Source organism: Zingiber officinale, chromosome 11A (assembly GCF_018446385.1).
Source record: "Zingiber officinale cultivar Zhangliang chromosome 11A, Zo_v1.1, whole genome shotgun sequence".
Classification (NCBI taxonomy): Eukaryota; Viridiplantae; Streptophyta; class Magnoliopsida; order Zingiberales; family Zingiberaceae; genus Zingiber; species Zingiber officinale.
Genome location: NC_056006.1, coordinates 34,870,858 through 34,898,744, shown reverse-complemented (window position 1 = coordinate 34,898,744; position 27,887 = coordinate 34,870,858). Strand labels below are relative to the sequence as shown.

Below are 27,887 nucleotides of genomic sequence, written 5' to 3'. Positions count from 1 at the left end.
CCATGTTCCGGCCTTCTCCTCGAGCAGCCTTCCTTCCCGGTTTCTCGTCCCTCGAACGCCGCGCACGTTCTTCTCGTCCACCGGTGTACTCTTCCGCGGACACCTCGTCCCTCGGACGCACCGAGCCCGTCGGCTCTCTCCCGTGCCGTCCTTCTCGCTAGCCGCGTCTTCCGCTCGACTTCCTGTGTTCATAAGTTCCTGCACACTTAGACACAAGGGTTAAACAACGCAGGACCTAACTTAACTTGTTTGATCACATCAAAACACCTCGGGGTTCCAACATTTAGAGACTATGCAAAGTACTCACGGGCATTGTCAGAATGAAGAATCTTCACCTTTGAGTTAAATTGGGTTTAAACCATTCTACAAAAATTTTGAATGAGACGAGGAACTTCTTCCCTGGTTTTCATCAAATAAAGCCATGTACAGTGGGTGTAGTCATCAATAAAAGATAGAAAATATCGATAGCCATCCAAAGAAGTCACAGGAGAGGGCCCCACACATCCGAATGAACAAGATCAAATGAAGACAAACTCTTCTTTAAAGACTCAGAAAAATGTGTTCTACAATGTTTGGATAACTGACAGATTTCACATTGAAATAACTGAAGAGAAACAGAAAGGAACAATCTAGGGAATAAAATTTTCAAAGACTGAAAAGACAAATGTCCCAACCGAGAATGCCATAAAAGAATTTCTTGATGCTTAGTTCCCAAACACTTGGCTGCAGATTTCAGAGCAGATGTTGTTTCAAGCTGGTAATAATAAAGACCCCCTACTTCACGGCCAGTCCCAATCGTCTGCTTGGTCTCGAGATCCTGGAAGACACAATGATCAGGGAAAAAGGTTACGGAGCAGTAGTTGTTTAGTAATGCTACTAAAAGAAAGTAAATTAATAGAGACGGAAGGAACGTGAAGTGCAGAGGATAGGAAAAAATGATCTGTAAGTTTTATGGAACCTTTGCCAGCAACAGTGGCTTTGGTTCCATCTGCAATGATCACTTTCTCCTGCCCAGAGGATAAAGAATAAGAAATAAAGGAGTTAGCAGCATTTGTGTGATCCGTAGCTCCTGAATCAATGACCCAGGGGCTGTAAAAACTGGGACCAGTAACACTTAATCCCATGCCACGGATAACTGTGTGCGCTTGAAATGGAGTAGAATCTGCAGGAGTAGAGGCCGAAGATGAAGCCTGAAGCCGAGAGAGAAGATGCTGGAGGTTAACAATATCAGTAGAAGATAATCCCGTGATAGAGGACACAGAGGAACCAATAGTCTCTTCACTTTCTAACTTTTGGATAGCAATATTACTACTATTAGGAGCCTTCTTAGCATTGTGCTTAAATTTTTCAGGTTTCTTTTCTGGATATTTTTCCCAATAGAAATCTGAATCATGATTAGTTCTCTTGCAGTGCCGACAAAATCTGTCCCCTTGTCTTTTAGTTCCCCCAGGCCGAAACTTGTTTGCAGAACCAATAAAGACAGAGGTCTCCCCAATCGGAGGACCTCCAGTGGAAATCCCCTTGTTGTTCATGGTCCTTTTTCTACCTTCTTCACTTAGAATTTTGTAGTAAACCTGTTCTAGAGAAGGAGTAGGATCAAGACCAAGAATTTGCCCTTTTAAACTCTCAAACTCTGCAGTAAGTCCATCTAAAAATTTAATAATTCTGTCTTTTTTCAGAAGCTTTAAATATCTCTGATGATCATCAGTGGAATTCCAATTTTCCATCCGGTAGTAGTCAAACTCATCCCACAGTCCCTTCAGAGTAGCAAAATAGTTGGTGACTGACATAGAACCTTGTTCAAGTTTGAAAATTTGACTGCTGATATGATAAGTACGCAGCATATCATGTCGACGTCCATACATCTGCTCTAGTGTCTTCCATATGTCGTACGCTGTTTTGTTATAAAGAATGACTTGTTTGATGCCAGAATTAACAGAGTTAAGCATCCAAGTCATTAATTGAATATTGTCACGTCGCCAAGTGCGAAAACTAGGATCCTTTTCATATGGTTTCACTTTAGTCCCATGAAGAATATCAAGTTTATCATGGCCTTCGACATAAAGTTCAACAGCAACTGCCCAAGATGCATAATTTGTCTTAGACAATTTTTCTGATACTATCTGAAGACCGGACCCTCCAGTGCCTGCCATTGTGAAAACCGGTTGTACCTGTCCTGAAGAAGACATAGGGTTCGTAGAAATCCCCGAGGTTTCGCTAGCGTTGTCTGCCATTAAAATTTTTCTGGAAGGGGCGGCGGAAGTAGACTGGGCTGAAGAAAAAGAATTCCAGAGAAGGTGAAGTGCAGGAATTCACAGCAGTTTGAAGAAGCTGCTGCTCTCCGGTGACCAGCAGATCACTGTAGCTTTGCCGGTGAAGTTGGGGCGGTGCCAACCTTATGGCACCTTCGGGAAGAAGATCTGCACGTGGCAGAGAGAAGGGAAGAAAGCTTGGTCGGCGCCAGGAGATCGCGATGAAGAAAGGAAGAGGAAAGCTTGGTCGGCACTAGGGCAAAGAGGAAGAAGATGCGCCGACGGCTAGGGTTAGGGTTAGGGATCGGAACTTTGCTCTGATACCATGTTGAAATAAAGAGTTTTTAATATTCATCATATTTTAGGAGAATTACATATGCTTATATAGTCACACAACCCTAAGCATCAACTTATTAACAAAAGATAAAAAGACTTATCTACCCTTACTTTAGATACTTGCTGATTGCCTAGAGGGTAACAACTTTCACTTGGTTAGTCAAGTTAAGTCATTTAGTCTAGTTAGATTTGACTAAGGCCGGAAGACTTGACTTGATTATTGTTAATAAAGTATTTAACACCCAGACTCATATTGATGCACAGAAATAAGCATTCTTGAGTCCAGGCTGTACCCTATGCATCTCACACCATTCTATGTTTTTCAAACACAAGGAAGGTATACCTAGGTGTTTGTGAGATGCTCTGGCTTAAATCTAGGGGAACAGGATTTCTAGGGTAGTGCCTAAACTAAGTCCAATTTTTGAAAATTCTAAGAAAAGGGGATTTTAAAATCGTTATTTTCCCTATAATTTTCAAAACAATTTTAAAAGCAGTTTTGAAATTATACTCACAATTTTGAAAGTTGACAAATAAGTGCTGAATTAAAGCATAAATCAGCAAAATATAAGATAATCAAATCCAAGAGTACGATAATCTAGATCCAGATCTAATATACAAGCAAAAGAGTGAGTGACATATCCAGATAATCTAAAAAGATAGAGTGTCAAGCAGGGGAATCGTCAGCTGGAGGATCGGCTAAGGGATGATCAGGTGGTGGCTGGAGGTGGGTTGCTCGGGTGCAGGCTGAGGCTGTCCCTGGCGTCGGATCTCGTCTCGGAGAGGCGAACCAGCCATCTCGGATCGCGTAGATCGAAGGCGATGGCTATCTAGCTTGACTCGTCGCGTCACGAGGGCGGATCTCGGCCGAGTGAGTCATCCTCGGCAGAAAGTGGTCGAAGATGAAGGCCGGTGATGTGGAGGGCCGGCGGAGGAAGAAAGATTCGTGAAAAATCCTCATTTGAAGTCGGCCCTCCTCTCCCTACTTTGGTATGTCCTCGGCCTCTGGAGTGATAAGGCGGTGGTGTGGTCGACCTATCCGGGCTAGAACTCCATGGCGTTGACCTCGGCATGGGCTAGTCTATTGCGTGACCCTAGTTAGTAGTATATGGTTAAAGGGATAATCGTCTCTCAGTCACATCTATGCCCTTGATGGTCGAAAGATGGAAGTCGAAATATGGGTGGGGCGTATGCCTTATCTGAGGATGTGTTGTACTAGATCTTTGAGATAATGTTCGAACACGTGTAAAGGCTATATCGATGTCAATCGGTGGCTCGGGCGTATAGAAAGAATGAATGGGAAGATCGCGTCTTGGGACATCCGAGATGAGATCGGCGATATCTTGTTGTCGGGACCTATCATAACATAGTCCGGACTCAGAAAAGCAGACTGAACTCGGTCAGTCGAGTGGTCGCTCCCCGAAAAAAATCATATAGATAGTGTCCAACGTAATGAGAGTAGGGATCGCGAATGGCGGATCCTAAATAACGAGGAAGGTACACTCGGCTCTAAAGCCTAGGCGGTATGTAGAGTGGGGTAAGTTGGATGTCGCGCTACCAACTCTAGAGAGTACGTCTTATCATCACCCTTTGAGGTTGTGATAGAAGCTGTCTTGTCGTCATGATTTACTGCATCACTGCAGTAAACCAATTTGTCCAGCTGATAGTATTCTATCATCTGGACCGATGGGTGACAGAACTGACTAAAAAAGGGCCTATTTAGGTATCTAGGTTTGATAGGGTTAAATGTGAAGCTAGCAAATGTAGCCCTAAGTTGTTCAGTTGGGAATCTGAGGTCGGCTGATGGGAGTCTAGCCGGATTGGGATCCACTTGACGTCGTTTCCTATTTTCAACGATTTTACACAAAAATTGGCAAAATAAGCACAAAGATTATGTAAAAAATTACTGGAAAGTGTTTAGAGTTTAACTAGGAGGCATTGTGGGGTGTATAAGGGGAGGAACAGATTGAAAGCGCCTTAGATTGAGAAGAAATTGCACGAGTATCTTCGGTGCAATATTATGAATTGAAGGCGCCTTAAACAGAAGTTTAAGGCGCCTTATAAAGACATTGGAGGCGCCTCGGACATGATCCGAGGCGCCTTAGTCTCAGGCGGCGGGAGTTTTCCCACCGCATTCTAGGGCGCCTCCCATGCATGGGAGGCGCCTCCGACAGGTGCCACGTGTTCTGTTTTTTTTTTTTTTGTGATAAAAAATGTGTAAGTTTAATTAATTTGAAAGAGTGTGATTAATTAAGGAAAATAATTAAGTTTAATTAATTTGAAAGAGAATTAAGTTTTATTTGAAAAAATAATTAGGTTTAATTAATTTTGAAAATAATTTTAAGTTAATTAATTTTGAAAATAATTTTAAGTAATTCTGAAATTGATTTTGAAATGATTTTTAAATAATTCTGAAAATTGATTTTGAAAGGATTTTAAAATTATTTTGAAATTGATTTTGAAAGGATTTTAAAATAATTTTGAAATTGATTTTGAAAGGAACTTTTAAATAATTTTGAAATTAAGCTTTAAAAGATTTTTAAAATAATTTTGAAATTGATTTTGAAAGGAACTTTTAAATAATTTTGAAATTAAGTTTTGAAATTGATTTTGAAAATAATTTTTTAAATAATTTTGAAATTGAAAAAATAATATTAATTACGAATTTAATTTTCAATTTGAATTTCAAATTTGATTCTCTTTTACATTTCTATTCCTTAGTCATCTCACCCGATTTAAATTTTCAATCAGGTAATCCTACAATTTTTGTGAGATGAATTAGGTTCAATTTTAGGGTTTAGTTTAACTTTGTGTTAGATTTAGGTTTAGTTATGGGTTCAACAAGCAGGCGTTCTTTGGATAAACTTCTCGACTATGGTGAGTCACAAGGACATCATTAAAGTAACCATGCCTTCGAGGTTTTCCAAATAGTCCTACCCATTAAACTTAGTACAAAACCTTGGTCTAACTAGTTAGGATCCATAAAGGGTAGCTTCGGTCAGTTCCACTTAGCCAAATGCACCAGGTCGAAGCCATATCTTCTTAGACATGCGATGACTAAGTTTCCCCAACGTACTATCATCCAATACTTCACCAGTACCGTGGGTCAAGTTAAACCTAGCCCCTTTTAATCTACCCTTAATTACCCTGCCGGGTAGTCTACTCTTGTTTACCCTTATCGAGTGGATTAATTTCGGAGGTGCCAACTATTCTGGATCCTCCTTCTATCTTTATTTGATTTAAGTTGAATTTTAATTTAGAATTGAATTTTGAACTTTTAATTGAATTTTGAATTTTGAGTTTTTTTTAATTGAATTTTTAATTTTAATTTCAATTTTTTAAATGAATTTTGAATTTTTAATTTACTTTCGAATTTTTAATTGAATTTTGAATTTTTGAATTTATAATTTAATTTCGAATTTTTAATTGATTTTTGAATTTTTAATTTAATTTCGAATTTTTAATTGAATTTTGAATTTTTAATTATGTTCGTTTTATTAATATCGTTTTTGTTTTTGCTCCCCCTGGATCATAGCCTCGATATGGTCTATCGAGGTAGTGTATTTGATCCTTCGGGATTCAATATTGACAAAGTCTAACTTGATTAATCAATTTGGACTTGGGGACCCATGCTTGGACTAATTTTTTATTTGCTTTTTGTACAAGCGATAAATAAGATTTATATTTTTTCTTTGGTTTAAATCCTAGACCAGTTCTATTGTAAACGACTCTTTGTGTCCCAAGAATTAGGTCAAGATTCTTGGAACCTAAAGAAAACCGTTCTAGTGTTTTCTCCATATCCTTGACTTGAGTTTTCAGGCTGGAATTCTCTTCTTCAAATTAATGGACTTGAGTTGAGTTTCCAGTCTAAACTTGTTCAATCAAAGATTCGGAGTTAGTCACTTCTTTAAGGACTTCTACTTCCTTTAGAAGTGACTTAACTCTAAGGTTTGATTTAGCTAACTTTCGCAATAAATAATTAACTAGATTATTAAGTCTAGAAATACTCACAGCGGGGTCTGGCCCTTCGGAAACGGATACGGATCCGTGGCTTCGCTCGGACTCGACCTCCGACTCGCTCTCGCTCTCGGACACGTCGATCTGGTCCCGGGCCATCAGTGCGAGGAGACTCGTCTGATCGAGTTCGTCGTCGGTATCTTCTTCTGAGGATTCGTCCCATGTCGCCTTCAGGGTCTTCTTCTTTCGCTTCTTTGCATCCTTCAGACTTGGGCAGTTGGCCTTGATGTGCCCCTTCTGGTTGCACCCGTAGCAGATAACCTTGAACTTACCCTTCGAACTCGGTTGAACCTCCTTGGATTGTACTGCCTTCTTTAGATCTCTCTTATTGAAGCTCTTCTTCTTCTTGTAGAGCTTCTTTATGAGGTTCACGAGCTCGGTTGTTAATTCATCGTCTTCATCGTCTGAGTCGGGTTCTTCTTCCGACTCCGGTTTAGTTCTTCGTCGTGATCTCGGTTCGTGTGTTCGACTGGTACCTGCAACCAAAGCAACCCCCTTCTCGGTTGGCTGTGCATTAGTCTGCTCGTAAAGTTCGAATTCCGAAAACAATTCATCTAATTTAATACAAGATAGATCCTTAGAGACTTTGTAGGCATCTACCATTGATGCCCACAATGTACTCCTTGGAAACGAGTTAAGAGCGTACCTTGTGATATCCCTATTTTCTACCTTCTGCCCGATTCCGTGGAGGGAGTTGAGGATGTCTTGAATTCTTGCGTGCAGTGAACTCGCCGTCTCACCTTCCTGTATCTTTAGATTATACAATTTATTAAGCAACAAGTCACGTTTACTTACTTTTGTGTCGGAGCTTCCCTCGTGGAGTTCGATCAGCTTCTCCCAGAGCTCCTTTGCTGATGTGAACGGGCCAACTCGATTGAGCTCCTCTTTGGTCAGTCCGCCCTGGAGGGTGCAGGTCGCTTTGGTATCAGCTTCCACCTTCTTGATTATGGTCAGTTCCCATTTTTCGCAGGGTGTCGGCTTGCCGTCTTCGTCGGATGGGAGCTGTAGTTCAGTCTTGACAATCATCTAAGTCTCGAACTAGGTTTTGAGGAATGTTTCCATTCGCCCCTTCCAACACCCGAAGTCTTCTCCGATGAAGAGCGGGGGACGAACGGTGCTATAACCCTCTTGATGGGTCATTTGAACTTCTGCACGACAAAAACAACGAAAATCTGTTCCAAGACTAAGTCTTGGATTAGTAGTGCGGGAATAATTTCAAAGAAAACGTACTCGAGTGGTGCTGCACCAACTTCGAGCAAAAATTGATTCGAGAAAAGAATTAGAATATAGCTATAAAGCTAAATTCTAATTGACTCCGAAAAATCTGAAAATACCACGAAAATTTGTTTTGAAAGGTGGTTGCACCGATTCAAAACGACTCCGCTCTGATACCAATTGTTGGATCGAGAAGCGCTAGAGGAGGGGGGGGGGTGAATAGCGCTCGTGGCTATTTCAGCAATTTAAAACTACGAGTAGAAACGCAGCGGAATAAAGAGAACAATTAAACACAGAGACACGAGGAATTACTTCGTTCGGAGCCTGTGACGACTCCTACTCAAAGGCCCGCGATCCTTGATCGCTTTCCGTGGGCAACAACTATAAGTTCGTCAATAGTACAAGTATGAAATGAGTACAGAAAATCTAAGCAATACCGACAACAAAATTTACAGAAATTGGAGCGTTGGGTTGTCGGAAACTTGTCGCAGCTTAGCTGGAGCCTCTCGTTAGTAGCACGTTGTAGATGGATCGCTTGGTATCAATTGTTGAGAGCTGCTGGTCGAGACCCTCTTATAAAGGGTGTTCAAGGCGCCTCCATCAGGCTCCAAGGCGCCTTGAATCCCTAAGTTTTATCCCGGAAATGATTCTGCGATAAAGCTTTGACCGCTGCCTTTTATCCATCTCAAGGCGCCTTCATCACTGTCGAAGGCGCCTTAAACCACCTGTTCAAGCCTCGACCCTTACGGACAGGTGGCCGGCTGCTTGGGCGCCTCAGCTCCGTGGGCGCCTCGATCTGTTCATCAGGGCTATTCTTTGCACTTTGGTCCTTGCAAGATACATTAATCCCAAATATACCTTGCAACAAAGTACATAAAACATAATAATATAAGTGAGCGACAATCATCGGACTATCAAGTCGACTTGGTTTCGGCCAGGAAACCTAGGTCGACTCGGCCTCTGTTCATACATGGGGAGCGTTCTCACCTACTCCACTTAGGAGATTTACCTGATGCCAGGATCCTCCGGATCGATTGGACTTTTGCTCGGTGCTCGATGCTTCCGGACTTTCTGACGTCCGCTCCTTACCGTCCAGTCTTTCATCTGGTTCGCGACACCAGGACTTTCCACCTAGGGTTACCCCCCAGGACTTTTGCCTGAAGCACTTGACCCACCAAGACTTTCCGCATAGGGTTACCGCCCTCTATGACCTAGGGTTACCACCCCCTAGGATTTTCACCTTGCCTAACCACAGTTAGGGCTTTTTGTCTAAGTACACTTAGGACTTTCCTGCAATCTCATTCAGACTGTTAGATCACCACACACCTTAACTTTGAATCCTTTTCCATTATGAAAACTTATGTTCGATCGTCGGATGCTTCCCACACCAACATAATCTACTGTTATGTTTTTGATGCCATCATTTGACACCATGTCTGTCTTTGGTACCCTTAAAGTTCATGGGATTTTAATATTGAATCTTATGACCAATTTAAGTACTTGGAAAAATTTCAGTTATTAATGAATTGTTTTGTTTTCTCAAATGTTTTGGACTATTGCATAAACTCTCTGCAGTGATATAGATGGTGTATTTTCTTTCAGCCTTTTCTTCTTTGGATTTAGCCATATAGTTAATCTTTCATTTTCCTATATGTTATGAACTAAATTGCAAATAAAATAAGGTAAAGAATACTGACTTGAGGGGTGTAAATGTAATGTAACAATAATGTTAATCTATCATCGAGGGAACTTCCTAAGAAAAATACTCATATAAAGCACTCTAATCTACAAATTTCACTAGACATGATCACTTGCCCTCTTGTCTCATAGGTCACGTGCTGAACTAAGCTAGTTGGCATGGGCCAAATTTTATTGCTCTATTCGTCGATCGACATGGAATGCGACTTTGGCACGGTGGTGCACAATGAAAATAGAGAGGGAGCGAAGAGATTCCGAGGGAGAGAAGGGAGGAAAGTAGGAGAAGAATACCGGAGGGATGGGCAAGAGGTGCGTGATAGAGGGCGACTTGCATTTGGCAATAGGTGAGCTACTTGTGAGCGGAATCATGCGAGAGGAAGCAGGGAGAGGGAAAGAAATTCAATAATTTCTAACATTTTAAAAATACCACTGATCCAATTAAATACGATTGAATTGTACTATTTTGTATATAAATGTGGTTCAGACATAAATTGATCAAAATAAATCCATATTGAGCTTTGTTTGAATCCATTTGATTTTAATCACCATGTCTACTCGATGAGCTGCACCTAATCCTAAAGTGACTTCTGCTCAACCTAAAACTTTAAAATATTGATTCAATTTAGCTGAATACTTAATTTTTTTTTTAAAATAATTTAAAGTGCAAAAAATTTAAATAGGATAAAGTACGGTACCTAGTTATTTTTTTTATTTTTTTGTGTTCTAACTTTGATAACATCAAAAACTAGAATTCGGCTTGATCATATCGACCTTCTCCTCCTCCTTTGTGTATGCTCTCTCTTAGCCTTGGTTCTGACATCAAGAAACAACATTATGCTTTAATTAAATAAAATAATTTTCTTTTACTACTTTTGATTCATTTTTTGGAAATATCATTGAAGTTATATAATGATTAGTGCATTGGATGAATCAAATTAATTTATTTTTAAAAAACTCTATCTAGTTCAAATTTAAATTTGACGTTATAACTTTTTTTAAATTTGAATTTAATTATATCGAAAAACCCCAAAAATTGATTTTTTTTAGATTTTTCATTGTATATATAAATATTATGCTTATACACAGGGTTTGAAATGTCGTTCCGTGCCGCCCGGCACAGACGATTTTTATTGTTCAGCCGGGTGGCTGAAACCGGCACGGGAGGTGTCCCCGTCTCGGCGGCGCTGGAGGAGACTCGGGATGCCTCCTTCGGCGTCGGAGGAGACGCGGGACGCCTCCGGCGGTGTCCCGCGGCACCTTCGGCACCGAAGGTGTCGTGCGCGACGCCTTCTGCAGCGCCGAAGGCGTCCGACAGGGTCGCCGGACGCTTCCGGCGACCCTTCCGGCGCCGCCGGAGGCGTCCGGCGACGCTTCTAGTGTCACCGGATGCCCCCCGCGAGATCGCGATGATCGATTGCGGGTGCGATCTCGCATACTGCGTTTGCGATTTTTTTTTCTGTTTGTAATAATTATTTATTTATTTAATTAATTTAAACAATTCCTAAGGAGGATGTGCGATATTTCGAAGAGGCTTTTATAAACCTAGTTAAAGTATCTTAATAAAATATATAAAAATATATTTAAAATTAAAATAAATTAAATAAATTTTATTAATTAATATTATGAAAAAAATAATATTTTAAATTTCATTTAAAAATTTTAAAAAATCTATAATAATTCTTATTTATATTCTAATATATTTTAAATTTCATTTAAATTTTTAAAAAAAATGTAAAAAAATTCTAAAAAAATTAAAAAAAATTCTAATAAATTATATTTACATTCTGATTTTTTAAAATTTTTTAAAAATTTTTTACTTGATATTTTTTACTATTTAAAATATATATTATTTAATTAATAATTAATTAAATGAATAAATAGTTAATTTATATAATTATTTTTAATATAAAATAATATCTTGTATTATTATTATTATTATTATTATTATTATTATTATTATTATAATAGATACTTCCATTTTAATTTGAATTATTGATATATCAATTCTATTTAAATAAAATTATTTTTAATGATTTTTTCTAACAATATTAAATTATTCAATAATTGAGAACTTATAATAAATCAATATACAACCTATGTTGCACGGACACTTGCAGGTTTTTTTTTTTTCAAGTATCGGACATGGACACGACACGGATACGCACACGACACGCAAATACGCGTGTCGGATACGGCAAAATCCGTGTCATTGACTTTTTTAAAGTTTGACCAGCCGGATACGGCTAGGACACGGATGAGACACGTTTTCGGATATATTTGGGCTCAAATGTAAAAAACCTAAAAATTATAAGGCTCAAATTGAAAAATAATAAATTTCTAAGGATTGATTAATAAATAAATTAAAATGAATTTGACATAACAAAACCCTAAATTCCTTTGGTTTTGTATTGCTCCCTCCCGATTATTTCCTCCCGACTCTCGCCGCTGCAAACCTTCGCCCGTTCGCTGCCTTGCTGCAAACCTTCGCCGCCTCGCTGCAAAGTGCAAGCCTTCGCCGGTGCTCGCTGCAAACCTTCCCCGCTGCCCGTGCAAACCTTCGCCGCTGCTTTGCTCTCGCCGCTTCTCTTCTCGCCTCGCTTCGCCTGCTCTGCTCGCCTCGCCAGAGTCGCCATTATTCTGCTCACCTCGCCACTGTTCTGCTCGCATCTGCTCGTCGTGCTCACCTCTGCTCGCCGTGCTCGCCTCTGCTCGTCGTGCTCGCATCTGCTCGCCTCGTCACTACTCGCTGTCGCCCTCTATTTTCTGGCAAGTTTCCCTTTCTATTTTTTCTTCTGAAATCACGGTTCTGAAGTTGTTTTTTTGCTTTTCTTTCATCTGAAAAAAAAGGAACTGCCGAACTGCACATCCATGAGACCTTTCTCATAGCAGTTTTAACACTGCACATTTTAGTTGCACTGCACATTTTGGTTAGGGCTTCCTGTACAGTGTGCAAATAGTGCAATGGTCTATAGAACAACACTTTTTTAATTTGTTGGAAATTGGAAAGTCTATTGATCAATATGTTTATGTTATTTCTCCAGCCTATTTGCTATGGAAAGTTTTCAAAATGAGAGTGGACAGGAGGATATTGATGATTATTCTCCTCTGTGGAAATTTGTAACCAAGGTGGAAAAGGGAGTTGGAGGAGGAAATGTCACTTGGTCATGCAATATATGTACTAAAGTGTGCAAAGGATCATATTCGAGGGTGAAAGCACATCTGTTAAAACAAAAAGGGGCTGGAATTGTTGGTTGTACAGCTGTTACAATGGATCAAATGAAGTGCATGCAACAACTTGTGGATGATGCAGAATTGAGAAAGAAGAATTCTAAACCGAAAGAAGTTTCGTTGCCTTCGTCATCTGTATCATCAAACATGGCTTCAAAATCATCATTTAGTGGTCCTGGTCCTTTGCAAAATGATGATCCAACTCTAACAAAGAAGAGGAAAGGACAATTTGACCCTCTTGAAAAAGCTTTTAACTTGAATGCTAGAGATGAGCTCCACTTTGAAATTGCAAGGCTCTTTTACACTGGGGGATTATCTTTCAATATTGCTAGGAATTCTCATTATGTTCGTGCTTTCAGTTTGGCTACTCAACGAATGATTCCGGGTTATCTTCCACCTGGATACAATTTATTGAGAACTTCACTTCTTCAAAAAGAAAAAGCTCATATTGAAAAGTTGTTGGAGCCAACAAAAACTGCTTGGAAACAAAAGGGGGTTAGTATTTGTAGTGATGGGTGGTCGGATGTGCAAAGAAGACCGCTAATTAATATCATAGCCGTGTGTGAAAGTGGTCCTATGTTTTTGAAGGCTATAAATTGTGAAGGTTAGTACAAGGATAAAATTTTCATCTCTAAGTTGCTCATTAATGTTATAAATGAAGTGGGACATCAGAATATTGTCCAAGTAGTCACCGATAATGCTCCTGTTTGCAAAGCTGCTGGGTTACTCGTTGAGGCAAAGTATCCACACATATTTTGGACTCCTTGTGTTGTGCACACATTGAATCTTGCTTTGAAGAATATTTGTGCACACCAACTGACTCTCTACAAAACAAAGAAGCCTTTGATGAGTGCAAGTGGATAGCAGAAGTAGCAAATGATGCTTCAATGATCAAGAATTTTATCCTGAATCACAATATGAGACTATCGATGTTCAACGATAACTCAAACTTGAAGATGCTATCACTTGCAGATACTCGATTTGCTTCCACGATCATTATGCTTAAAAGGTTCAGACAAATCAAGAAATGTCTTGAAAACATGGTGATTAGTGAAAGATGGGATGTGTACAAGGAGGATGATGTAGTGAAGGCTAGAGTAGTGAAATACAAGATATTGGATGATCAATTTTGGGAAAAGATTGATTTTATACTTGCTTTCACAAGTCCGATTTATGAGATGCTAAGGAAAGCAGACACTGATCAACCTTGTCTTCATTTAGCCTATGAGTGGTGGGATGAAATGATAGAGAAAATGAGAGTTGCTATCTCAAAGGGGGCTCATAGTGAAGATTCAAAGTTTTATGAGGTTGTTCATAATATTCTGGTGGAGCGATGGAATAAAAGCAATACACCTCTACATTGTTTGGCGCATTCTTTGAATCCAAGGTAAAGCTCTAAAAAATTTTAACTTTCTAAGTTTTAGCAAATTAGAAATATTAGTTTGTGAATGATGTTAAACTATCAATCTTTTTATATAGGTATTATAGCCATGAGTGGCTCCAAGAATCTCCCAATCGTCTTCCTCCTCATAGGGACATCGAAGTTTCAAGGGAAAGGAAAAAGTGCATTGAAAGATATTATTCCAATTCATCCGAACGAAGAAGTGTCAATGAGGAGTTTGCCTCTTTTTCAGCTGCCATTGATGATTTTTCTGATAATGATGCAATGCGTGATCGAGGTTTAATGTCTCCAACTAAGTGGTGGGTTATCCATGGTGCTTCTGCACCAACTCTTCAAAGTTTAGCTTTAAAGCTACTTGGACAACCATCTTCTTCTTCTTGTTGTGAGAGAAATTGGAGCACCTACAGTTTCATACACTCATTGAAGAGGAACAAGATAACACCACAAAGAGCGGAAGATTTGGTGTATGTTCACTATAATCTTCGTCTTTTATCTAGGAGGAGTCCACATTATAGTGAAGGAGAAAGTAAGATGTGGGATGTTGGAGCAGATGGATTTGATTCCATGGACATGGAGGGTGCTTCTATCCTTGAAATTGCCAATTTGTCTCTTGATGAACCTGAGTTGGAGTCAGTCTTGTTTACTGACGAAGGTGGTGTTGGTGATGATACAGATATGGATGTTTGATTTTTTTACTTGTTTAAGATGGATTTGGTGTTTTATATTTTGTTATGTTTACTTTTTGTTTGTAACTCCGCCCATGATGATCGGTCATGGCCGGTCCCAAGCCCGGATAAAGGAGGAGGGTTGTGTTAGGTTGCCAGCCGGCGTCAAACTATGGCAAATATTTCATGAATGAATCCATTAAACTATTGTGCTAATGCTAGGTTGTTCCCCGGAAGGAACGCGTTGCAGGGTCCGACTGTAACGTCTCGGCAAGGATTACTACATCTCCAAAACTCGGGTGTAGTGATAAATATGCAAGAGTTCGCGTTACAGGGTCCGACTGTAACGTCTCAGCAAGGACCGCTACATCTCCATGAGAACTTGGGTGTAGTGTTAAATAGGCAATAGTTCTCACACCATAGGTTAGATAAGAACAAATATGATAGGAAAACTAATAATCTAAGATTTGGAACATGGAACATAGGAACTCTCACTGGTAAATCAATGGAGGTAGTAGATATGATGATTAGGAGAAAAATTAATATTTTATGTGTACAAGAGACAAAATGGACAGGTGAGAAGGCAAAGATGATAGAGAACTCGGGTTTTAAGTTATGGTACACGGGAAAGAGTAAAACAAGAAATGGAGTGGGTATTATTGTAGATAGTTTGTTAAAGGATGAAGTTGTAGGAGTAGTTAGAAAAGGGGATAGAATTATAACCCTTAAGATAATAGTGGCGAAAGAAACTATGAACATAATTAGCGTATATGCACCACAAGTAGGATTAGATGAAGCTACCAAATTAAGGTTTTGGGAGGACTTAGATGAAATATTACAAAATATTCCACCAATGAAATGATTTTAATAGGAGGTGATCTAAATGGGCATGTCAGAGTGAAAAATGAGGAATATGAGAGAGTACATGGAAGTTATGGGTTTGGAACGAGGAATGAGGAAGGGAAAACTATATTAGATTTTGCGATAGCATATGACCTTATATTAACTAATACGTTTTTTAAGAAAAGAGAAGAACACTTAGTCACATTCAAAAGTGGGAATAATAAATCACAAATTGACTTTCTTATGGTTAGGAAGAAGGATAGAAAGATTTGTAAAGATTGCAAAATCATCCCTGGAGAAAGCTTAACTACCCAACATAGGGTAGTAGTATTGGATATACGCCTCAAACATAGTATCAATAGAAAGAAAATCTATACAATTCCTAGAATTAAGTGGTGGAAGTTAAAGGATGGGAAACAAAATATATTTAAAGAGAAGATAGAAGTACAAGCATTAGGTGAAATATATGATGATTCTAATACAACATGGGATAAGATGGTATCAAAGTTGAAAATAGTAGCTAAGAGTGTACTCGGTGAGTCAAAGGGACATGCACCACTAAGTAAAGAATCTTGGTGGTGGAATGAGAAAGTATAAGAGATACATGCCGAGTATATATTTGTAAGAATGAGGAAAACTTTAAAAAATATACAATAGCTAAGAAAGAAGCTAAGAAGTAGTGAGTGAAGCGAAGAATGAAACTTTTGAGCACTTGTATAACAACTTGATATAAGAAGAGGAAAGGGATATCTATAAAATAGTTAAAGTGAGAGCGAGAGTAAAATAAGGGATCTTACTCAAATAAGATGCATAAAAAATGAATTGAAAAAAATATTAGTGAAGGATGAGGAAATAAAAGAGCAATGGAAGAAGTGTTTTTATCAATTTTTTAGTAAAGATTTAGGCAACCAACTTAGTTTAGGAAATTTAAGTAGGTTAGACAAAATGTTATTTCAATAGAGGTATGGAAGTGTCTAGGGAAGTAAAGTTTGAATGACTTATGAAGTTATTTAACCTGATATTGAAAATAACGAAAATGCGTGATCAATGGAGGATAAGTACTCTAGTTCCTTATATAAGAATAAAGGAGACGATTAAAATGTAAACTATAGGGGTATTAAACTAATGAGTCATATTATGAAACTTTGGGAAAAAGTAATAGAAAAAAGATTAAGGAGACCAATGTGATCGAAAATCAATTTGGGTTCATCCTAAAAGGTCGACGATAGAAGTTATACAACTTCTTAGACAATTAATTGAAAAATATCGGGAGCAAAAACAAGATCTACACATGATATTCATTGACTTAGAAAAGACATATGATAGAGTCCCAAGAGAAATTATATGGAGAATTTTAGAAAAGAGAGGTGTTAGCGTAACATATATTGAACTAATTAAGGATATGTATGAGGATGTAACGACTAGAGTAAAAACTTCAGGTGGAGTAACTGAAGTATTTCCAATTAAGATAGGATTATATCAAGGATCAGCTCTAAGTCCCTATCTTTTTACATTAATTATGGATGAACTCACTGCACACATTCAAGACACAGTACCGTGGTGCATGTTGTTTGCAGATGATATTATTTTGGTAGATGAGACACGTGAAGGAGTAAATGCTAAGCTAGAATCTTGGAGGGAAACACTAGAAGGGAAAGGTTTTAAACTTAGTAGATTAAAGACGGAATATATGGAATTTATGTTTAGCAATATTAGAAGTAATGAAACAATTGTTAAGATAGGAGAGGACGAGTTGCCTGGAACCGAGAGATTTAAATATTTAGGATCATTTTTACAAAATGATGGAGGGATTGAGAGAGATGTCTTACATAGAGATCTTGTCGGGATGGTGAGAAGAGGGACCTGTTGGGGTGACGTGTCTTAAAGGTTGACCGCATCTCCATAAACCGGATGATGAGTTGTCTTCTATGTTGAATGACCCAGTTGTCCGAAGCAGAAGATGAGAGTTGCAGAGATGAGGATGTTAAGGTGGATGTGTGGACATACGAGGATGGACAAAATAAGAAATGAGAGTATTAGAGAGAAAGTAGGAGTTGCATCTATTGAGGAAAAACTCAGAGAGACACGTTTAAGATGGTATGGACATGTACTTAGACGACCAATAAATGCTCCAGTTAGGCGATGTGAAACTATGATAAACATGCATATAAAACGAGGAAGAGGAAGACAAAAAAAAACTTGGTTAGCAACAATAAAACAAGATAAAATTTATTTAAATATAGATGATGATATAATAGGAGATAGAGCTCAATGGCGTAAAAGGATTCATACAGCCGACCCCACCTAGTGGGAAAAGGCTTGGTTGTTGTTGTTGTTGTGTTGTTACTTTTTGTTTGTAATGGATATTATGATTGATGTAATGTGGTTTCTATTGTAGGATTTTTAAATTTTAATATTATATATATATATATATATAATATTTATATATTTTAATAATCGCCGTATCATGTCTTATATTTTCAAAAAATTTCGTATCGCCGTATCCGTGTTGTGTCCGATACGATACCCGTACCCGTATTCATGCTACACAGTATACAACTTATTTTTATATACTCAATAAATATATTTATCTTATCATTATTATAGATAAATAAAAAATACCGAAACTGTATCGGCACGGTACAATACGATACTGAAACCGTATCGTTCCGGTCTGAGACCGAAATCTCGGCACGGATCGAAATTTTAAACCTTGCTTATACACAAATTAATTTAATTACAAAATTTAAAATCCATATTAAGCCTAAAATATAATATTTTATATTCCAAAATTTGAAAATTATGTATTTCTTTATTTTTCGTTCACTCTAATAATTATAGTTTTGTGAAAGAAACAAAATCAAATTAAAATCAAATGACATAATTTTGGATTATTCACTTCATTCTTTCAAGAATTTTATGAAGGCTTTATCATGCAAAATACAAGAAACAATCTTATTTTTAATGCTCAAAGTTACTAGAAAATGCTCATGAACAAATTTCAAAACTATTATATGAAGCCATAAAAATATACGTTTTTTCAAACAAAATTACATCATTAGAAATGAAAGCCTCTCAGATTTTCAAATTTGAAATTGCTCCCATATCACATAATTTGAAAGAAAAATATACCTCCGAATATAGAGGATCAAAGAGAAGGTTCCATTTTCTTGTTGCTCATTCTAACGTTCTAGCTGCAAAAGTAGAATAGATTATAAGTATAAATTATTATAAATGAAAAAAGTGTGCAATTTACAATTGACTAAACTTAAAAATTAAAATTTAATGGTTGCAAGCATTTTTAACTCGAAGACTGGTCAAACTGGGGATTAAATTAATCAACAAACAAAAGAACAAATATATATGACAATCTATTTAATTAACTAAAAATTATAATTTATACTAAGTAAAATTAATCATATAATTATTATTAATTCAATTAAATAAATATCAAAATGTAATAGCAAGACACGATACTATATTGACACTATCATTTTGAGCAGATATCGAAACTCCAACGCAGCACATTATTTTAAGCCTTGGAAGTGGTAGGTAATTTGTTAGAAAAGTAGATTGTATTCCATAACTAAAAGACATTTAAATTAAACTAAAATTTCCTAGAGTTTGAGACATGAAAAAATAACAACATTAATTCCTAGACCTTGAAAACATGCTTGAAAACAAATTCACTCTTTTGAGTATCCACAAATCCAGAGTTCGAACACATATTTAGAGTCCACATGCAAGATTTATAGTCTCCGCAGACTGTTTAAGGTTACATCATCTACCCTAGGGGGTGCTTTAGGTCATTATCTGCTCACATTGTGCACCTAAAATTGCACTTTGAATAGACTCCCATAATCCTTCATAAAGTTGGAAGGTTCTCCATTGTAGCCTTCCCTGATGCTCCCTGCAGAGAGAAGCTCCACATGATGGTACATAAACTGCTGCAGCTTAACCTGTAACCATGTTTTGTTTTGACTGGCTGTGTGGACATTTGCTTGGAGTGGTATTTGCTGCTTGAAACGGGTGATAAGAACCAAGGTATAATAGGTGGTGTCAATTATGCCTGATAATGTAAACAATTTAATATGTTTTACCTTTTCATTTATAAATTATTTGAACTTGCTAATTCTTTTTGTTTCAGTGTGGTTTGTCATTTGTGCTATTAGTTTACTCTGCCAACCTGCTATATGCTCTTTATTTTCTTATCAAGTTTTAAATCTTGGTACAATTCTTTGGTGTAGAAACTTTGTGTCTCAAGAGCCCAACACAAGAAATCAGCGTACGTCTAAAATTTTCAGTTACCCTTTCGATTCTACATAGGTTCTTGATGTTTATACCACTGTAAGTATGAGATTACATTTAGTTCTTCCGGCTGTAACCACATCATTGGCATACATATTAATCCTTAGAGTTATCAATCTTCAAGTTGTATCCTATTGATGGAAAAAATTACTCAAAAGCTCTGTATTATGTCGCATGCTGTATCTCAGATAAAGTAAACTAAGCTAATCTGTAAATGTTTTGTCAACAAACCCATAGTCTGTATACAAAAAATATATTTTAGTTTAAGCCAAACCAGATCTTTCTCTAAGTTGTTCCATGCTTTTTAGTTACACTGAAAAGCAGGAAAAGAAAAGAGCTGTTTCATTCTCACCCAGGATAATGTACATATTGAATAACCTAAGCTTAGAGATATGACTTTCAGATCAGGTTCATGATAACTTAATGTATAGTTTGGTACAGGTATATATTCTATGAGAATTATGCAAATATTGGCTGTATGCACATTTATTTCCATTGCAGATGTAGATCATTCTGGATGGATAGCTAAGCAACTAAATGACTTGATGTTATCAGTTTCATACAAGCAACATTCATTTTGTATTCTGAAAACATCTTGATATATTGGTGAAATAGTCAAATCCTGTCATGTAATACATATTTTTGAAAACTTATTAGGTCTATATTCCAACATGAGGTGATCACTATGAACTGCTTATTTGGATATCCTTACAGTAAAATTCTTGCCCATTGAATCTATATTAGATTGCACTTTCTGCAGCTAGGAGAATCAGCCTAGCACAAGTATTGAGGTTGGTTTTTGGCGTTAGGCTCTTCACAGGGCTAATCAAACTAAGACACTACTTTCTTGAAGCACTTTGCAATTTTACAGAAATTACAGAATATAGATACCAAAAATATAGAATTCGATTTGTCCCAACTATTTGGTACTTGGCTATATAAATCTTATCACTCCGTTGAACTATAACTCAAGGGTACACTACTAGTATTCAAATAAAAAAAAAATCATTTTTTTATGACATTGATCAATGTTTTCTCTGGTCTCTATTCCTCTTACACATTCTGCTCTAATTGATCTAAGTCTTCTAACTATAAAATCTATTTGTCACTTTTGGACATGTGCATCTCATTATAATTTTTCTCATTTAACATCTATTAGAGCTCTTGGTTATTATTATCATTATTATTATTTTTCTAATAAGTACATGTATCTTAGCTTTTTTAGCTTGCTACCTTTCTTTCTTATAAAAGCTATATGCCAATAGACATAACAATGCTTTTTTATCCTGTTTATTTATGTTTGCATCAAGTAATGCAAAATACTCATTTATTTAGAATATGTATTTATCTTGTGACATAAGATGGTTGCTTATATTTTTCTCTTTTTGATAAATTAAGAACTTAGGATGATGTTTGAGTACATTATGATGTAAAGATGCACTAATATTTCAAATTTGGCTTGTTTCATATGAGTTTATGCTATCATCAAAGGTTACTTGATAATTCTTATAAGAATTTCTAACTTTCAGAGGCACCACAATTAGCTAGTGGAAGTAGTCGAAATTTGAACAATGCATCGTTTGATCAAATTTTTTTGGAGAAGGTGGAAGTAGTGAGAAGGTAAAAGAAAATCAGTAACCATGACTTAGATTTGCTTTTTATTTAATTTTAACATTGAAGTTCTGTAGTTATAAATTGGAATTCTTGACATAATCTACATGCTAATGTGAAGTTGTCCCACCCATGATGTGTGGCTCACTTGGTCCCAAGGTTTGATCAAATTAAATCAGATTTAAGCATAATTTATAAGCAAATTTAATAAGATTCAATTCATAATTTAATTAAAATTTATTATTACATAAATTAATCTGTACAAAATTTAATCTATTTATAAATTTAATGTAATAAAGATATAATTAATCCAGAAAGATAGGACTTAGTAGGGGTTGATTTATGTATTTCATATTTGTAATAATATCTATATATAGATAGATAGGACTTAGTGTATTGATGAAAAATAATTCCCCAACATAGTATTAGAGCTAGAGCTGCTTGTTCCTTCATAACCAGTGTGCACACATCTTTTACGCTTATTATTTTGTGTAACTAGTCCTCTCTCAACTTATGCATGTGTTTATCTGAGCGAAGCTTTATCCATGACTCATCTGGTTTGCATGTGTGTTTGTCCTCTTTGCAACATCTGTATCGAGATAAGCCTAGGGTAGCATAACTCTCTTTTCCATTTGTTTGCGAGAAGTTCGCCGTGCTAGAGGCCCGTGCGTTGCTACCTTTATGTGAGTATATGCCCACAAATGGACTAAATAGAGGGGGCAAAATATCTCCTTCCCATTCCGCCTTTGATCTCCGATAGTGATTCATGTTATTTACTCTATATTTTTCATCTTCTAGTTGCCACTCATGAAGCTTGGACTTCATGTTGTAACAGGGACACCTTGGTGCTTTTCGCTATTTCTATCTTTGGGCTTGCCGCAACGCCTAACCTAGATGGGTAGCAATGCCCAATCCAGACTAGTAGCAATCCTATCTTACAACCCATTTAGTAGTGGTTCTTTCTTGGAGATTTAGGTCTAATCAAGCAACTTTTTCCTTGGGAGAGCAACCTAACTTCATCTTAATTTTGTTTGTTGTTTCCATTCTTAAAATTTTAGATTTTCGAGGTGGTTGATAACAAAGTCAAGGAGGTCGTTTTAGTGGACAAGACAATTCCAGATGCTTGAGAAATTTGGGTAAATTAAGGATACATGTTACTCTCTTCACTACTTTCCTCCTAGTCGTCTATATCCCATTGCATATGTAGTTCTGTTTAGCCCATTGTTTTTGTTCCAATCGAGAGGTACTCAAGGCTCCTTTGGTTCTATGTTGTTGTCCGTGCTTCATCTTATCTATTCTCTTTATTGGATAATAGCAGTATCTTTGTTGCTTGCCTTAGCCCTACCTTTGAGTCATCTTTTGCATCCTATACTAAGGAGCCTTTGATATATTTTCCTTCTCTACTATCACACGGCAAATAGGCTTTACCAATGCTATAATATTTAGCTAGTCGCTCATCAATTCAAGGCATTTGAAGATGTTTTTTTCTCATTTATGATGCATCTGTATTTTGTTTTTTATATTGTTTTTTAAATTAAAACCTATTGTCCCATTGAATTATTCTATTATTTTGTTTTTTATATTGTTTTTTTTTCATTAAACCTATTGTCCCATTGAATTGTTCTATCGCCTTTTATGTCATCTTTACTGTTATTTAGGATTTGAGGACTGATAAGGTAATTGACATTGCATGTAAGCATGGTTTAAAATCTTGTGCCGGATCGGGTGGCACAGGAGAAACATTTCATTCCACCTACTGACGGGCACGCCCCGAGGCCCCATGGCCACTGCAGAGGCGTCGCACGAGCCCCGCGATTGTTGTGAATCTGTTGCACGATCCCGCGGTAGCCATGAAGGCGTCGCGTGACCTCGCGGTAGCCACGGAGGCATCGCATGAGCCTCTGAACAGGAAGGGCGACAACGAAACTATGGTTTGAATTAGAAGTTAATAATTTCAATTAACTCCTAGCTAAAGTAAAGATAATTAAATCCTAACAAAACTATCCCATTAGTGTGTGTGTATATATATATATATATATATATATATATATATATATATATATATATATATATATATTATTTGTTTTAATTTTGAAAAAATATAATAATTTTTTTATTTATTTACTATATGGGGCTCGTATATTTTTCTTTTTAAAAAATTATTTTATTTTTTGTATTATATATTTTTTAAATATTTAAATTGATTTTTTTATTTTTAATTAATAAAATACTATATTTAAAAAATATTGAAATCATATGGGCACGACAGTACGACATGATATGGTACCAAAATCATTTTGGTCATAGATTAAAACTCCGATACGGGTCAAGATTTTAAATCATGCACGTGAGTCTTATACCTATATTAGCAGGATATGCTCCCTGACACAATGGTAAAGTTGTTGCTTTGCAATCTAAAGGCCACGGGTTCAAATTCTGAAAACAGCCTCTTGCAAAAAGCAGGGTAAGACTGTGTACAATGGATCATTCCCCGGGACGACGCATGACGGGAGCTTTGTGCACCGGGTTGTCTTTTTTTTTATGCTTTCATTATGGTCAATTCCCAGTGGATGCAAAATGTCTTGTTGGGTGCTTGACCTCTTCTATGCAAAGGGTCGCTGCACTAGGGCAAATGCCCCCATGATTTACGCCCTTTTAGAGAGAATGGGGCTACCTTGGAGGGCTACTATGGTGATGACTTCACCTTTTGCTCCAATAGGATATGCTTTCATTGTCTTTGACCATCTTAACCGTACCTTCTCTAGATTCTTAATTATCTTGATCACCCCTCTAAAAATTTCTTGAGGCAGATTGTTCCCATTCTATCTAATCTTCAAATTCGTAGAAGTGAATCTTGTCCATTAGAGCACTTTGACTAATTGAGCATAATCCATGATGCCTTCAAGATTATTGATAAGACTATATTGTCGTGATACAGTATCAAACAAATTAATTACTAAACTCCTCTACACTAATATAGCATAGGAATGACTCGGGTCGTCTCCTAACGAATATAATGACAAGATGATTGTTCTTGGGATTGATTTATTGTTTGGAGTTTTGATGTTTTAAATGGGGGTTTGGGTTTTGGAAAATAAATCTAACAAATGAAAGGTAATGCATGTGATGAAAACTAACCTAGCTAATTACAATTGCGGAGAATTAAAGACAACATAAAGTAAAACAATTAACGAAACTTAGAGCATTGAAAAAAATCTAATCTAATCTAACCTAATTGAATTCAAATAAAGAACAACCTAACTCTAACATTCAAATGAAATAAAGCATTACAAGAATTAAAAACATGGCAAGAAATTAAACTACTTAAATGTAGTAACTAAAGCCTAGATGACGAAAGGCATATTTCTTCGAACACTTGGTGGGCATGAATCAAATTAAACAAAGGAGTTTTTCCCTTAATGGGTAACAGATCCGAGAACGCTAGCTATTAAGATGGGCCTTCCTTATTTACCGTGGGAAACTTTTGTGCGGCTAGACTGTGACCCCTAAGATTAGTCTAGCCGAAGGCTTGGATATCTAGTGCCAACTAAAATAAAAAAGAAGCTAGATGACCTAGTGCCCACTTAAAAAAAAAGAAGCCAGATGCATGCAATCTTAAACAAGGGGGATCAAATCTAATACAAACATTCAACATTAACAATTAACATCAACAATCAACATAATAAGAAACAACCCAACACTTTGGAGGAAATGGATCCAAGCTTGTGGACAGAGCTTCTCCCTCGATCGAAATGGATGACTTGTGATGCCGGAAATGGAAGTGGATGAACTCGAAGTTGCAAGATCTTGAAACTTCATGAGATGAGCTCCCTTTGATCGATCAGTTGAAGGAAGAGGGCTCGACTAGATGGAGATGGACGAACAGAGGACCTCGGATTTGAGATCTCCCAAGGTAGATGGAGCGTCTCCTCACCCAATCAGGAGAGGAAGAAGACGGAGTGGAAAGAGTTGTCCAATCCTCTTGCAATGCTCCCTTCCAATCGATACGGGAGCTTAGGAGAGGATGTAGAGCTTACGGAGGAGGGCTACCAGAGGTAGAAATGGATGGTGGCGCCTCTCCCGACTAGGAGGGGGTTGTGGATGATGATGATGATTGGAATAAGGAGGGGTTGCCGTAGTGGAGCAAGCTCTCCTCTTTAAAACCGAAGAGGAGAGTTGGTAGAATGAAAAAGCCTCTCCCAATTGGGAGAGGGTGAGTTCGATGGAGATATCTTTTTCCTCTCTTGATCAAGAGAGGAAGAAGGTGAAGTGGCCGACTGTGTAAACCTCTCCCAATCGGAAGAGGGTGAGGAGGTGGCCGGAGGAAGGAGATGGAAGAGCTCCTAAAGGGTGTGCTTCCTCTCTCAATCAGGAGAGGAAGGAGATGATGTTGGTCGGCGGTAGGCAAGGTAATTGGAGCTCCGGCGGTGATGATGGAGGAGGAAGGAGGTTTAGCCGGTGGTAAGGAAGAAGAGTGGCGGCGCCTTCTCTCCTAATTAGGAGAGGAAGAGGAGAGGTGATGATGGCGGTGCATGAGTAGAGCTCTGCGAGGAGATGGCCGTCCGACGATGGTGAGGAAGATGGTGGTGTCGCCAACCTTGGTGGTGGCTGAGAGGAGGTGGGCATCCATGGAGAGAGGGAAGCTACTCTTCCTTTGTGTGTTCCTCATGTGAGATTAATGCTTGGGCAAGAGAGAAAATGTCTTCAAAATGTAGGGAAATTTTCCCAACCATTTGATGCTTTTAGCTTTGAATCAACGGACAAGATCTTCTTTTACTTGGATGCTCTCTCAATCCTTGGATGACTTGATCAAGATCAACGACCGGATTGTAGAACCCAGATCGCCCCAGATCTGGATGAATGGCTAGGATGGTGAGATCTTAGTGGTGGATCATATTGCTTCAGATATGCATCAATGTCTCATATCGCTCTAGATCTTTCACTAAATTTGGATGGATGAACATGATGATTCCATATCTCCATCAAAGGCTCAGATCGCTCTAGATCTAGATGGAAGACTCAGATTCAATTCCCTACAAAAACAAGATGCAAATTTTTAGATATAATTCCAAAAACTATAGGGCATCAAAGTTCTAAATAGATCCAAATCCGTAAAACATGATATAAATCAACAATTGACCATATAAGAGAATAAAAATGTCAAATATGAGAGCATGCCAAAATGTTAGTTATCAATCATCTCTAAGCTATCGAGCATAATCCATCTAGACAACTTGACTCCATCAAGTCACTTCGCTCCACGAGTTTCATGTACACTTTTCATAGTGCCTGTACATTTGATGCACACATCATAACATAGATAAACCTTATTTAAACCCTTGACTAAATATTCAAAATATGTTGATGCTTATCACTTGAGAGCACCATTACACTAAGATGAAGTTCTTTGTATTTCATCAATAAATTTGCTATCAAATATACCATGTTGTTGAGTTCTAACTTTTGATCTCTTATTAGCTTTGATAGTAGTTCTTTTATCTATCCACTTTATACTCGTGTTAGATACTTGATACTTAGACATGGCACTCCAAGTGGACACAATATCTGTTCATTAAATGTAAAAGATACTAGAAATAACCATGCTAGACACTTTTTATACCTAGGTCATGTAGACATACCGAATCTAAGTTAGTGTTTTCAAACTCAATCCATACTAACTAGTTTAAGTGGATAATAAGGAGCTGATTGAAAATTGGTTCACTTTTCTATAAAAACCAGTGCTATATGAAAACTAGTAAAAATTGGTAAAACCATAATAAAAGGAGGAAAAGAAAACTTTTGACATAGCCATGGTTAGGTTTAGAGTTTAGTTATGCAATTGCAGTTGCAGAAATTGAAAGCAAGCCAACTTGGGTTCTTGACAGAACCTTGTATGAGGGATAGATCCATATCAATCACAAGTGATTGAAATTCCAACATACTTCATGCAATTCATGTAGTTAAAGATGTATTTTCTGAATCATTGCATTGATTATGCCTTTTACACCTATTTAAGAACTTCAGATCAAACTGTAGAGACAGAGAGACAACTAAGTTGCAATGGGCCATAGCACGTGCATGCATTGGACTCACTTATAATGAGTGCATAGAAAAGATGACGTTGTACTTGGAGAGCTAATGTATGAGTTGGCAAAGTGGAGAAGGAGAAATGAGCTAATATCTTTTTTCCTTGTCATAGGTATCATATGCTCTCTACCAATGGTTTGGAGTGTATGAGTGCAATCCTCAAGCCCACACATGAATTACCCATTAGTGGCATGATCGAGTGCACAAGGAGAAAAGCTATCTAAATGC

General features: G+C 37.4%; 1 protein-coding gene across 7 annotated transcripts in view; it reads left to right on the top strand.

Moving 5' to 3' along the window:
- Window positions 1-27,887, top strand: part of LOC122032514 — a 126,560-nt gene that overhangs the window by 16,762 nt on the left and 81,911 nt on the right. For all 7 annotated transcript variants that reach the window (XR_006126115.1, XR_006126116.1, XR_006126117.1 and 4 more), the window contains exons 4-5: window positions 19,901-19,938; window positions 21,491-21,581. Coding sequence is in view for 4 of the 7 variants with exons in the window: in XM_042591816.1 (XP_042447750.1) it covers window positions 19,901-19,938; window positions 21,491-21,581 (129 nt within the window). In the remaining 3 variants the exon portion in view is untranslated. The remainder of the gene's footprint in view (window positions 1-19,900; window positions 19,939-21,490; window positions 21,582-27,887) is intronic.